At 34.5% G+C, this 14,854-nt stretch overlaps 3 protein-coding genes across 5 annotated transcripts; 2 read left to right on the top strand and 1 right to left on the bottom strand.

Moving 5' to 3' along the window:
- The first annotated feature begins 5,891 nt into the window (after positions 1-5,891).
- On the top strand, positions 5,892-9,891 carry chmp5a (charged multivesicular body protein 5a). Its single transcript, XM_020929196.2, has 8 exons — positions 5,892-6,055; positions 6,386-6,490; positions 6,626-6,672; positions 7,575-7,668; positions 7,750-7,821; positions 8,427-8,535; positions 8,837-8,952; positions 9,520-9,891. The coding sequence occupies exons 1-8, from the start codon at positions 5,987-5,989 to the stop codon at positions 9,568-9,570; spliced, it is 663 nt and encodes a 220-aa protein (XP_020784855.1). The 5' UTR covers positions 5,892-5,986; the 3' UTR covers positions 9,571-9,891.
- Positions 9,892-10,064: 173 nt separating this feature from the next.
- bag1 (BCL2 associated athanogene 1) lies at positions 10,065-12,035 on the top strand. The gene is made up of 7 exons (XM_020929219.2): positions 10,065-10,197; positions 10,552-10,677; positions 10,768-10,850; positions 11,127-11,240; positions 11,315-11,422; positions 11,489-11,551; positions 11,624-12,035. The coding sequence occupies exons 1-7, from the start codon at positions 10,161-10,163 to the stop codon at positions 11,711-11,713; spliced, it is 621 nt and encodes a 206-aa protein (XP_020784878.2). The 5' UTR covers positions 10,065-10,160; the 3' UTR covers positions 11,714-12,035.
- Positions 12,031-14,261, bottom strand: myl12.2 (myosin, light chain 12, genome duplicate 2). Of its 3 annotated transcripts, none has more exons than XM_020929231.2 (4): positions 14,104-14,261; positions 13,329-13,538; positions 13,095-13,256; positions 12,031-12,495 (listed from the first exon to the last, which is right to left on the bottom strand). In XM_020929231.2, the coding sequence occupies exons 2-4, from the start codon at positions 13,510-13,512 to the stop codon at positions 12,323-12,325; spliced, it is 519 nt and encodes a 172-aa protein (XP_020784890.1). In that variant the 5' UTR covers positions 13,513-13,538; positions 14,104-14,261; the 3' UTR covers positions 12,031-12,322. The 3 variants fall into 3 exon arrangements, with proteins under 3 accessions (XP_020784890.1, XP_055008008.1, XP_020784889.1); XM_055152033.1 differs by having other exon boundaries at positions 14,047-14,246; XM_020929230.2 differs by having other exon boundaries at positions 14,077-14,243.
- Positions 14,262-14,854: the final 593 nt, after the last annotated feature.

The raw sequence follows: 14,854 nt of genomic DNA on the forward strand, positions 1-14,854 counted from the left end.
AGCAGCACGCACAATACTAGACTATGATCCAACTAGCACTCCTTCATACGTTTTAAAGGTTCTATATGTGATGCTTTTTAAATACATTTGACATTTTAACCTTGGAATTTCTTTATCTTACAGAGAAAATAGAAAATACCTGCTGGCTTATCATGAAATATTTGTCAGATATTTGCGCTAGGGGAGGGCAGTGTGAGCTACAACCACCCCAAGTTGTTGTGCAAAATGTTATTTATTTAAAGTGGGACTAAACTCTAAATCAACTTTGCTACTAACTGCTAACTACAAGCTGTTCTAGGTGTTTTAATGTATGTATAGAGAGAGCAAGAGATACTTTATTGATGTCGAGGCAAATTCGAGTTTTACTATTGTTACAACATTTACACTGCACGTCTGAGTCGACTTTGTGTCTCAGTCAAAGGTCTCGGTGCAGTTTAACAGGACGACTGATAGATTCATAAAATCCAACAGTTCTGGGTAAGAAACTACTGCCCCTGATTACAGCCAGGGGGATACCTGTTAGACCAATCACACTTTCTTATACATCCAGGCCCTGCCCCTCCTTTAGTCCACCAGGTAGTGCCCAGGTAACCTGATTCACCAGCCGGTTTCACTTAATGGAATCCGTCTGACCTTGCAGCATTAGAATTCGTTTGCTCGACAGTAGGCAGGTACTTTTTTTAATTTAACCAATCGCGGCTATTTGGTTGTGACGTATGTAATGCGCTCCTAACGAGGTATATTAATCTTTTTCCAAATCTTGTAGGAAGAAGGGCAATAATGTCTTTCCCCTTAATAAAATTCACCAAACATTCTCTTTGTTACGGCTTTAAATCCTCGAACGCGGAAATCGTTGCCAACCAAGAATATATGGCTCTTTGCTCATTGGCTGTTGCCTGAACTCACACTCCCAGGGTTCTTGCAAACCGTCTAGTGTATTTCGATTCCTGACCTAGTCGCTGGAGAGAAATGTAATTGAGTGGGGCACTAGGTCGCGCCAGCCTGGCTATTGCCCAAGTAGAGCTCAACTGCATTTGAAATGTGGTTGTGGTTGGAGTTTAGGTGCTAAGTTCCACTTTAATAGAAACAGTGGCTTTAATGCAGGTACACAAACTGTGTGGAATACTGTAGTCCTATAAAAGCGCTGCTACCTGGCTTCTCCCCCTCCCCCTGTTAAAATGCCACATTGCCATAGCAAACAGTAACCATATGACACAGAAATAGATTATGGCTTTTACAGTAAGTACTTGCATGCTCAAAACAAGGCAGGAGTTCATAAAACAGAGAATCATAATGGATTTTAAAGTGGAAAACACAGCTCCAGTATACAACACTAAAACTAGATTTGCATGATATTGGACCTTTAACATTTATACTCTATAAGAGGCACAAACTAATGTGTAAATACTGTAAATAATTTTTAAATTATTTTTTGTTCAACAGTTCAAATGGATAAGATGATGGGATTTTTTGAAGTGAGTTTGACAATTCAACATTTCTGGACCATAGTTTTAGTTTGATTTAATTATTTTTTCCGACATCTCATGAGGTTTTCTCAGGGCACTCACTATAATGTTAGTACTCTGATCCAAGTATGAAAGTTGTATTTACTGTAATTTACATTGCTGTTTTTGAGCCAGGTTTTGACAGAAGCAGAATACACAATGCAACAAAATACAGTATTTTTACAATGCAACATATTAAGGAAGGTGAGTTAGCTGTTGAATGACATTAAAAGTTGCAGTGTTTGTGCTAGAAGTCTGTATTAAAATATTAAACAACAACTGAACTCTCATCCACAAAGTTATTAAAACGAAGTGATCTATAGATGACACACATAGGGAAGATTGCAGATTCTTCTTCTTCTTCATCAAAAAAAATATTGTTTTATATTTGCTTACAGTAAAAATACAAGAAAATTTAAAAAGATGAAATGTTGATTGATACACGAATGTATTCAGGCCTGTACATATGCTTTCCTCTATATAAAAATACAACAAAAAATATGATGACATTTGTTTTGTACATGATTGGTATTTCTTATGCTTACTTAAATCATGCAGAGGATCATGATGAAAATATAACTTTAAAAGAGAATGAGTCTAAATCCATGTTTGTTTACTAATCTTGTTCATAGGTTCCATGTGTAACTGTGACATTTTAAGGACTTTTTACCATTAAAAAGATAGGACAGAAATTTTGTTTAGCTTTTGTGATTCTGGACTCAAAAATTGTGAATAGGATATATTGTTTGAAATTGCTATGGCAATGGTCCAAATTTGTGATCATTCCAAAATCCATGGGTATGCTTTAACTGTAAATGTTACTGTAAATTGAACTATGCACTGCTCAGAAATGTCTGTTCAATTTGTAAAAAAAAAATTAAAAGAAAACATGACATGGATTTTTTTTTCTTTTTAAATACAAAAGAGATGTAGCCTATAAAACCTTTCATTGTACTTAGCCCAGATAGCAGTCTTATTGCTCATTTCCTGTTAAAGAACTGCACTTTCGCACATTTGCTCCCAGTGTCATTGATCTCAGCAGGTTTTTGCTATAAATGCTGCATATACAACAACCTGTATAACGCAATGAAACACATATAATCTCACACTGATTTTCACTTGTTCCAGTGGCATGTGGTGACTCGTCCAATATGTCACGTAACCTAACGGGCAGAGGGCTTTGGCAACAGTTTTGTTGTCAATCATGTTTACAGTAAAAAAATAAATAAAAATCTGTAGTATTATGATCTCTGTATTATAGGGCTTTCTTTATGATTGTATAGCAGTGATTATCAACTAGTCTTTACAAATTATTAATACTATATGAGCATGTTTATTGTTTATTAGGTTTACAATAAATGTAAAGAAATATAAGGAGTATTCTTTTGAGTTATATTTGCTTCAGTATTTGAGTTGAGTTTGTTTAATGCACAATTCTTAGATTAAAAAAAATGAAAACTGTTTGAGATCTTGTATTTGTCTCAAAATTACTGAAATAATAAAACTATTGCTATGTTCTATTTCATTCCAATTCTCAACCAAATGTGACTCCCATTTGCACTTTAGTTGATGATCACTGCTTAAAAATGTCTGTACATATCTTGTCTTGAAATGTAAATAATACCAGTGGTTTGAAATGGCAGCATTTCAACCAAATGACAATGTAAAACAAAGTAATGCTTTCAGCTGTATGTATTTTTAACATTGAGATTAATGTTAAAGGTGCGCTGAGTAACTTTTTTGGTGGAGAATCTGATATAAATCCATGCCTTCATGGAGATGTTGCTGCATTGCTCTGAATGTTACACAGTATGGCATTTTATTGCAAAAAACAAACAAACATGGCATTATTACCAAGGTTGCCTCTCCACAGATCAGAGCTGTATCTAGACTTGGTGCCTCCACCTGCTTTTTGCCACGGAGAAGCTAAGCTAAGTTTAATGTTATAATGCTCAATGCAAAATATCTCCAGGGGACTCAGCCTCCACCAGAAAAGTGACAAAGAGCATCTTGACTTTGTATGTAAATAGTGACATTTGAATGTGCAGATCACTCACATTTCTTTTCAATATGAATATGAATATTTAATATAATTTGATAGTTTCAGATCAATACAAGTTATTTGCTTAGTTCTTTAAATGTATTAGGCATCATTTACTTTGTTCTAAGCATTGAGCCTATGTTTTGTGCCTTGTTTGTGTGCCTTATATCTTTACCATCTAAACTCACTTTGTATTGCCCTCATCGATTGTCAGCACAATGTATGTTCCACCTCCATTAATATTTTTGTTATTAGACCAATACTAATGTTTCCATTGTATTTTTAAGTCATCATATCATGATTAAAAAGTAATTGCCTACAAGGTAGAACTAGATCTGATATTTGATTAATGTCATTCAAACTTACACAATAAAAAAATCATAGTGCTGTCACCTGCTTGTCTCCATGGAGATAGATTTACTAAAAGTGACATAATTTGCGTATGTTTCCTTTATTTTTTTTAACTTTATCCTTCTCAGATCAGTTTAGCATTTTTGTCAAACCCTCTTACTTTAAGTTTCAGAATTATGAATGGAGTGGCCAATGTGGTTGAATTGACTTGCATTGAGAAACAACATTTGTAAGCATTCACTCATTCAAACAACCACTGACCTTGAAAAATGGAGGATTAAAAAATAGTGTGTTTACTGAAGTGTATATGCAAACACAACCTGGTAATGAATGTGAAAGTAAACCAGTTGCAAAGACCTATTGGACAGTTATAACGACACATAACCTCCCTTCCATCAACTTCTCATGACAGGCCCCTTATTCGACCATTTAATCGATAACAGATTCTCTATCCTCTGAATACCAAAAGAGCCAAAAGGTGAAGCGATCCATTGACGGCGTGAACATTTTGACCTTAGTCACGTCAGAAGCCCTAAATGTCAAATGAACTGGCTGTGAAAAACAAAAATACTTTCACTTTCAAATGGGCGAGGGGAGAATTTATCTATATCTTTTTTATGTATTAGTCTTGTATTTTACTGAAGCATCGCAATTAACTAAAAAACTAGGTATGTTTTTAAATGTCTGTGTATGTGATCCAGGTAAGTTCAAAAAAGAAAATTACACTTGATAACATTACATTATCTTATGCTTTTGAATAAAATATAATCTTATTTTAACACGTTAATCTCTTGTTTACTAATGTTAGAATGCTTAATTGCTTAATGGTGTAAAAAGATGTTAATTTATTCTTATTTTTAGTAAAGGTTTAATGCAGTATTAAGATTAAAGGCACACTAACTTTTCTGAAGTCCAGCTGGAACATTGTATTCATTCATTATATTCATATTGTAAATAGATTTAGGTCAATGCCATACTGTGAAACATTCAAAGCAATGGCATCTGCATGGAGACAAGCAGACGTCAGACCCTCTACCAGAAAAATTACATAGTGCGCCGTTTGTCAGTATGTTCTATTTCCCAGTACTCGCTTGGATCAAACCTACCATCTACAGTGCATCTGTGCCAGTGTAAGATCCACTAATATAACGAATATGGTTTCTGCATTTAGTCAGTGTTTCCATGGTGAGAGCTTTGACAGAAGCAGACGATCCAAGACCTCAGGTGATTGTATAAGGCTTTTCAATCTGTGGCCTTGTGTGTGAATGGGAAGTAGCCACAGTATTAAAAGTAAGTCTGCAGCATTAGGGAAGGGAGGCAATATTATGATTAAAGGAGATTTATGCCCATTAGACTGCAATCACCACACAATCCAAATTATAAATAAGGCACAGATAGCTAAAGTAAAATTAAATAAATAGTAAATATGAAATATAGGCTAAATACAAGAGGTGGTTGGGTAAGTATTAAGGTCCTATTTAAAGTTTTACATAGGCTAATGTAATCCTTTATGAAGTAACAAGAGGAGACAAATATTATCCAGTTATTAAAAGATTCAATAGAAACACAATTTATTTTATGTATGTATAATGTGCTTTAGAATTATATGCAGCATAATTACAGCATGCATAAAAATATTAAACAAATTACTTGCAAATAATTTATTTATATTTAGGGAGAATCATCACTGGTCACTGATGATGCTGCGTACTGTCCCATAAATTGCATGTTTTTTTTTTTTTTTTTTTGTTTGTTTCTTTGTTTTTACTGAAATGAAAAGGGGGGGGGAGAAAGAAAAAAGACTAAAGATGATTTATTATATTCCAGCTGGAACCTAACAAAGACTTTTGATAATGGGGAGTCAATGAGGACAAAAGGCTTTCACAGACTCCTGCTATACCTCCTCTGACCACAAGATGTCCTCCACGTGTCTTGCATCTGATTGGTCATAGCTGTTCCCTTCAGCCAATCACAGTTTTTTGCGTCTCCCTGTCACTTCCGGGTGTCCTCAATGAAGAAATCCATCCATTAGCCTTTAATGTTTTTATATTTTCTACAGTGATCTAAAGGGAGTTCACACTTTTCCAAAATGAACCGGATTTTCGGACGAGGGAAGCCGAAAACACCACCCCCAAATCTGTCGGATTGTATCGGAAATGTGAGAACTGTCGGCTCAAATGTCGTGTTTGTTATTGTGTAATCTAACGGGACCATCGGTACAAAGCTAGCATTATTATTGATCTAAGACGGCAAAAAACACACCCTGCTAAGGCTAACTAGCTACTGACAAAATAACCTAAACCCTATGCCTCTCGAAAAGATTATGTACTAGTTTTTTGCATGATAAATAGGCGAATTATTATTTGGTAATTTACTACAGCAAGACAAAACATAAAATATAGGCCAGCTATATATCCAAAGATAATGAAATACTATGTCAACGTGATTGTGAAGTAAATTTTCTGACATGTTCATTTGTGTGTTGCAGGTGGATGCCAGGGCGGAGTCTATTGATAAGAAGATTAGCAGACTAGACAACGAACTGATCAAATACAAAGATCAGCTTAAAAAGATGAGGGATGGACCAGCAAAGGTAAACATGAAGACAGACTTTATATTTCATATGTTATGCACAATATCATACATAAACTAGTCATTTTAATTACAATTACAAATGTATACTTTCTATATATAATATATCATCACTTTAATTGTTTTCCTTTTACAGAATACAGTGAAACAAAAGGCAATGCGTGTCCTCAAGCAGAAAAGAATGTGAGTGTTAATGTAATACATGTGGTTTATATAATCAGGTTGTTAAACTTTCGACATAAACTTGAATACTTTTGGGAACATTATACTTATACCATAACAACCTAATAGTGGCCAGTAATGTAACAAGAGCCAATAAAGTAATCCTTTTGGCAAATTTTAAATGTTATAAGTCGATAATGTAATAGCAGACCAATAATGTAATTAGAGCATAATGTAATGGTGAGCCAATAATGTAATGACATATTGCCATTAATTACTACATTATTAGCTACTGTTATCACATTATCAAAGGAAATGTTCCTAGTCAGACCAAAGATGTAATATCCAGACAATAGTGTAACTTAACTTGTAGATAATGTTACCTGCATGATGTCATTAGGTTACTGGCTCACCATAGTTATTACATTATCGATCTGTTATTACATTATCGGCATATCACCTTTGAACTACCCTACAATTATTACGGTATTGGCATTATTGGCTGTTACTACAATATTGTTTGCTACAAACCTCATCTCATCAGTTATCAGTACAATATCCACATGCCCTGATATTACCATGAAACTCAAATTATTGTAAATTAAAAGCATTATATTGCATCATTGTGTTGGTAGTAGGACCAATTACTGTGGGCCAGTAATAAAATTTTTCTGAAGTGGCACATTTAGGTCTAATTAATTATATGTATTCTAATCACATATTTAAATTGGACTAAAATGTCAACTAACATGACCCCATGAAGATTTCTCTTCTTTGGTGACCCTTACTATTTGTCATGACATCGTCTTTGGTTATTTTTTTTCTCAATTTCCTTTGCTCACATAAGTGTTCTGGTTGAATGTTTTTAAATATTAAATATTACATTCTAGACTCAAATACAACAAATGTTTGTCCAAAACTAGGTATGAAGGTCAAAGGGAACAACTGGCGCAACAGTCCTTCAACATGGAGCAAGCAAACTACACAATTCAGACACTCAAGGACACAAAAACAACAGTAAGAATATTAATTAATGAAGAAGCAGAATCAGAAGTAAACATTTATTGTTATCTTGTGTTTTTATCATGTTTATTCTAGGTGGAGGCCATGAAGATTGGAGCCAAGGAAATGAAGAGGGCTTACAAAGATGTGAAAATAGATCAAATTGATGTAAGCTTCTTTTTAGTGTACAATTATACAATTTACATCTATAAAGTGAACCTGCCATCTATAGCTCGGTCTTATTGTGGTTGTCAGATGCCTAAAAAAGACTCAAAACAATTGTGTACCACATTTTATTGACAAGGCAAAGTTAAACCTACCAGATATTACAGTACATGTCTTTGATAAGTTTATTAGGTATCAGAATTGCTCATACCTGTGAGCTATCGCAGCTATAAGTATATATTAAGTATAATTTTAGAAACTAACTACTTTACTAACTAATTAAGTTAACAAAACCTAGAATTGAAATCAAGCATGATTTAGAGCTAGTACACAGATTAGAGAGGGAATAGCATATTTCTAGTTTAGTTAACAGTAAATTAAATATAGAAGTGAAGAATAATTGTTTCAAAGATTATATCAATCAATATTGTAACAATATAACGATATAAACTAAAACTTTATTTAGCCACAGGGAAATTACATGGACACGTTTGTTACAAAGTCCGATTACTGTTATCAAGATAATGACAACATCAAAATATTCACTTTTTCACTTTTGTAGTAATTCCCACCGTTAACATGCCTCTTACAAGTATGTATAATTTCAGGATTTGCAGGACCAACTAGAGGACATGATGGAGGATGCCAATGAAGTTCAGGAAGCCCTCAGCCGCAGCTACGGCACTCCAGATATTGACGAGGATGATCTAGAAGCCGGTACGTTTCTTTATTTTTAAATGCAAACATCCTGAGAGACAAGACATAAATAAAACATTATGCATTTTCTAATTAGATAATATACTTAAGTGCTGCTCTGTCTGTGTTTGTGCTAATCAGGTCATAATGCTTGTAATCAGACACTAGCACTTCACGTAACTAGGGCAAGTCTCTTACAATTGATTATAGCACAGAAATTTACCATAACAAACAAAATGATTACTCAGTGGGAAAAATGGCCTTTGGAAACTATGACAGTGCCTAACATATATGCTATTAATAAACATATCTTTCTTTACAGAGCTGGATGCCCTGGGAGATGAATTGTTGCTGGATGATGATAGTTCTTACCTGGACGAAGCCACAGCTGCCCCATCTATTCCTGAGGGAGTTCCCAGTGACAGCAAAACAAATAAGGTAACAGTATATCTATGGGAAAGTCAAGGGTGACCAAAGTTTTAGTATTCTCACTAATGTCTAATTAGCGTCTTCCACAGTATACAGGATGGCTTTATCTAAAAATACAGAGAATCTTCACTGGTTTGGTTATTCTCCAATCATTTATGCCTTGCACCTTCTAAAAAATATTTGGCTTTTCAATTTTTATGGACCACTAGAGCTAGATCACGTCTTTACTAGCTGCAATTAGGGGTTAAATCTGGTCTAAAATGTGCCTAGTATTACATTAGTACTAGTTATAATTGTCTTCTAAGGAAAACAAGACTTAAAACTGGATCCTGTGTACCACCACTTTGTTATGTCTGGTATAACTTTATAGATTACATATAGATGTTTGTGGATTTTATTATCATGTGAATTAGAATATTTAACTATTTTCAAGAATAAATATGTTATATCCTCCTAAGAAGTTTATTGTTATTTTACAAAAAAAATCTGAATGTATGCACAACTACTTCCACTGTTGTTTGTATAACATGTAAAGCATTATTATTCTAGTCTCCTCCTATTTACGTTTTCTTTCAGGATGGTGTTTTGGTGGATGAGTTTGGGCTGCCTCAAATCCCAGCCTCGTAAAGCACAGATGGAGATAACTACTGCACTTCAGCATCACTTTTACATATAGAGTAACATTAAAACATTCAAATCCATATTGACCCAAAACTACATATTTGGAGATGTCATTACGCTGGGTTGTGTTTTGTTACTACTACCACTTTAGCATGAGGCCTTGTAACAAACTAAAACATGCTTTCTTTTGACACTGGTTTTACATTAAATTAAATTAATTAATTAGATTTTATTTTATTTGTGTTGTCAGTATTATTTAGTGATTTATTGTGTATTTTCTTACTATTGTGTTGTCACTGAAACATGCGAAATAAATGTTTTACTTATTCTCTGCCTTATATATGTCTTAACATTGTAAGATAAAATATATGTATAACATATAATAATAGTAATAATAATATAATTTTATGATACGATACGTCAACAAAGATCCGCCAATAAAATAAATATTGAATACCAAATTATACATTTATAATAATAACACCGCTTCCTGTCGGCACCGGAAGTTGTTCATTGTAGCTTTTAGTTAGCTTAGCTTTGCATTTCCTTCTGCATCTTCTTTTAACCTGTGATTCTGATCGCACTATTAAACTACCATGTCAGAGGAAACACTAACAGTGACCGTTGCCTACGGTAATGCCATGCTCAAATTAATAGAGAATAATGTTGATTTAACGTGAAGTAAACGTGACAACGATAGTAAAACATGTAGCGGAAATGTCTAGCACGCCTCCTGCTAACGAAAGCTAATGCTAGAAATTATAAACAAAACGGTGTTGCAACCTTAAATAGGTAAATTATCCATTTGTTTAGTAAGAGAAACATGAGTTACACCAATTTATAATTTGAAATCATCTTGATAACAGGTGTAATAATAATAGGACCCTTCTTTATCTTTATTGTAAGAGCCATTGATTACCCTTAGTAGTAAGAATGAGGAAAAGCACGTGTGTAGTCCTCCTATAAGGATTTTTGCTTTCACTTCAGGCTCTGCAAAACACAACATCACAGTATCAGGCAGTGATGGCAACGCTCCCACTGTCAAAGATCTGTCTGATGCCCTCACACAAGCCACAGGTGTTCCACAACCCTCCCAGAAAATTATCTTCAAAGGTATGTAATATCATATTTAATCAGAAATTGGATATTAGTAAGTTTATAAGTAGACTTTTGTTAACAATGCTATTTGTTTGAATTGTTAAGGAAAATCACTAAAAGAAATGGAGGAGAATCTGTCTAGTTATGGTGTTAAAACTGGCTGTAAACTAATGATGATTGGAAAAAGGGTGAGACTGTTTGCTTCATCATATACACGTATTATATTATTTTGATCACCATTATATTACTGACACATTTATTCATTCTGTTAACAATTTTGTTATGATCTGAAAATATTATTTCAACTAGTACCATAATACTGTATTGTAATCGGTGGTACACTCACTTAAAAATGATTCATAAACCATTGTAGCATTTTAGTAATGCTGATGTTGGTCCTTTTATTTTGGATTTTTTTTTTATTTTTATAAGACATTAATAAAGTCATACCTGGTCTCAAGTAGAACAGTCCAGAAGAAGAGGCAGAACTGAAGAAGCTGAAGGATATTGAAAAATCTGTTGAACAAACTGCAAAGAAGCTTGAAAAAGTGGATGGGGAACTAACTGGCCTTAAGAATGTAAGTAAACATGATATCATTAAAGTATATTAATCCATTTGTGTTTATAATTTTTTAAAATAAATGTTTTACAGGGCTTTTTGGCCAAAGACCTTCAAGCAGAAGCACTGAGTAAACTTGACCACAGGGTGAAAGCTGCAGCTGAACAATTTATGAAGATCTTAGAACAGATAGATGCTATGGTAAATTATAATTGTTTTCTGATATTTGCATATAAATTTATTTCTAAATGGGTTTATTTTCCACAGAGCTTACCAGAAAATTTTAACGACTGCAGAATGAAGAAGAAAGGGCTTGTAAAAACAGTACAGGTAAACCTTTTCATCAAAATGTACCAGTTATAACAATGCACATGTGTATTAACTGTATTCATTTGCCTGTAGGATTTCCTGGCTCAGTGTGACAGAATTGAAGCTTGCATATCAGACCACATAACAAAGATTCAGTCTAAAAACTTGGCCTTGGCAGAATAATCATATTTTAAGTTTTACACTGTTCTGTGAGCAGTGACTGTACAGAAAGCTTCAGGTGTGGAGCAATTTTTGACTTATTTATTTTGCTGTGTTTACAGAAAATGATGTGCTGAGTCTCCTTAAAAAAAAAAAAAAAGGAAACTTTGGCTGATTGATCCAGCCCAAATGTTAATGTTTGTGTTGAATTATATGTGTTCTCCAAAGTGCATTTCAGTGAAGAGCACCGATCTGAATCTTTCTGGAAAAAACCCCCCAAAAAACTAATCTGTAATATGTAAAAAACATGTATGTGCAATTGTCCATTAAAATACATGCACTTAAATGATATTGGATGTTTATTCATTAAAATACAGTCATAACATCACACAACAGTCTATTCAGATAAAGTCCAGTTTTATCCAGCATTTGTGAGTCTTTTTAAACATACTTTCTAGTGAAACCCTTAAAATTGTGCAAATATGCTTCAAAGCTGAGGGATTAAAGAGGGGATCCAGCAGTAAGCGTGTACAAATGACTCAATGAGGTATACCACATTCAATATTTCATAAATAAATGATACATAAATGAAGAGTTACAAGATTAAGTAGTGATTAAGTGAATGTAATTTTGTTAGTCATCTTTGTCCTTTGCACCGTGTTTTAAAATGCGGGTGAATGCTACGTAGTTGAAGTTGCCTTTCTTGTCAATTGGTGCTTCACGGAAAAGCTCATCCACTTCTTCATCTGTGAACCTGTCTCCCATTGTAGTCAGCAGCTCACGCAGATAGTCCTCCTGGATTATACCTGTGCAGTGGGAATATTGTTACATTTGCTTCTGTTTCTTAAAACATTATGCCACTTGCAAGTTAAAAAAAAAGTTGAGGTTATTAATTAGTCTAGTAGTAAACCAATATGGTTTGGCATTATCATATGGTACTATCTTGGATAATTTTGACAATAATAATGCATTATCTTATATTGTGTTTTTCCAGTCGCTTTACAATTTGGTGCATTAATCATTCACGCCAAACTCACAAATGGTAAGCTACAATTCAAGGCACAGCTGCCCTTAGGTTGACGGGCGGAAAAGAGGCTATCAATGTGTGCCAAATGTCTTGTTTAATGAACAAAATTAACAATTTAATTTACATATTAACCTACGATGCTAGTGGTTTAAAATGTGCTCCAAACACACAATGAATAGACTTCAACAAATATCATAGATGTCCCAGCTCTTTCATTCATCTAAACAAATTCTTTAGTTTGTCTTGTGTTTGAAACTACTAGTAGATCTATTTTATAATTTGTCTATCATGAAAATTAAAATCACATTGTATTACATTGTTCTTACATTGTATCTTCCCTTTTGGATAATTTTACTGTTAACATTACTACAAACTCACCAGTTCCTTCTTCATCAAAGCAGGCAAAAGCATTTCGAATGACGTCTTCTGGATCTGTTCCATTCAGCTTTTCTCCAAACATGGTCAGGAACATTGTGAAGTTGATTGGTCCAGGCGCTTCGTTCATCATTGCCTCCAAGTATTCCTCTGTTGGGTTTTTACCTGACACAGGAACAAGGCAGGAATTACACATTAACAATCACCAACTCAAAGTATAATAATTTTGTGCCTTACCTAACGAGGCCAACATATCGTGGAGATCTTCTTTGTCAATAAATCCATCTCTGTTTTGGTCAATCATGTTGAAGGCCTCTTTGAATTCCTGGATTTGTGATTGGTCAAACATTGCAAACACATTGGACGTTGCGCGCTGAGGACGCTTCTTAGTGTTCTTCCCCTTGGCCTTTTTGCTGGACATTTTGAAAGCTTGATATGTACCTCCTTCTAAAATATTAATTAAAATATCCGGGTTAGTACACAATGATATTCATTTTTTAGAATGAACCTCAATTATGACCTCACAAACTGTTTCTACAAATGGTTCTTTTATGAAGACATTGGTAAATTAAAGTCCTTATCGCAGACAGGAACACAGAGCTATGAGGTTATGAGGTTAGTTAAAAAAATTAATTAATTAAATGAAATATATAGCCTAAATAAAATTAAATCAATTGTGCTTGGTTGAACAAAACTAGAACCCCACAAACTAGAAACAAATCTTGCACTTTTAATGGTTAATAACATAATGAGGTTAATGGTGCAAAAGAAACTTAAACGAGCCAATAAACCACAGTGCACATTCTTTAACCCTGTTTTCCTGCTCGGCCCATTCAAATAAGCTAACCCGCTAGCTCGAGCTGACCCACATTTCTACGTCTTATGCACGGATCAAGATTTGTCGCAAAGATTAGCACCAAAACGCACATCTTATCATAAAACGCAAAATACGTACTTTGATAATGTTCAATTAAAAGAGACCCACCGTAGAAAATAAGGATTATTCACACACCTGTCCTTAAAACCGAGCACAAGCGCAAGCTGTTATGATGTTACACTTCCGGTCAGAACTGACCAATCAAAGTTGAGCCTGTAATAATCCTTACATCATATTTTACATCATTACATGTCAGTCTGTTTATTGACTGACTGTGACCGCAACAAAACAACAATGTCTTACAGAAAGTCTTTAAATTATCAGTTCAAACCAAAACCAAACCTCGAAAATGTCTTCAGTGTTTTTATTTTACATGGCATACAACATTTGGTCAGAAGAGGGCAGCATTATTCAAGTATATTCCTACAGCCAATTTTTATTGACACCCCTGAATCTAACAGATTACTATAAGGGTATGTCACAGCTGGTGTATGCAAAGTTGTTTTCCCCACAGTGTGAGTGTTAAGTTTTGTTAGTTCATTTCATTCAGTTGTTGGGTTTTTAAAATGTAAGGGGAGACTCTGTCCCTGATTGTGGTAACTATCAACTCTTTCAGTGGCACTTTGACTAATATACCTTTTTCCTCCAGCCTGTGTTCACATTCCCCCTGTTCTGGAGGAAGCACCAGGAGATCCCTGCTCATCGCTCAGGTCCCAGGGCCCAGGCCTGGCCCTCTCAGTCTCAGTCAGGTCTAAATTTAAAGCGGGCCCAGCCTTAAATGGTCCTGACGGAGTCTTGAGCATTCTGCCGAGTGGCAGCATTATTTTTGTTCTGTGGACTGCCGCCCTGTCCACTGCCCCTCTCCCTGCCGCTTTGCTCTATCTGG

The sequence above is a fragment of the Boleophthalmus pectinirostris genome, unplaced genomic scaffold (genome assembly GCF_026225935.1).
Source record: "Boleophthalmus pectinirostris isolate CB_2022bp ecotype Guang Dong unplaced genomic scaffold, ASM2622593v1 HiC_scaffold_16, whole genome shotgun sequence".
NCBI lineage: Eukaryota > Metazoa > Chordata > Actinopteri > Gobiiformes > Gobiidae > Boleophthalmus > Boleophthalmus pectinirostris.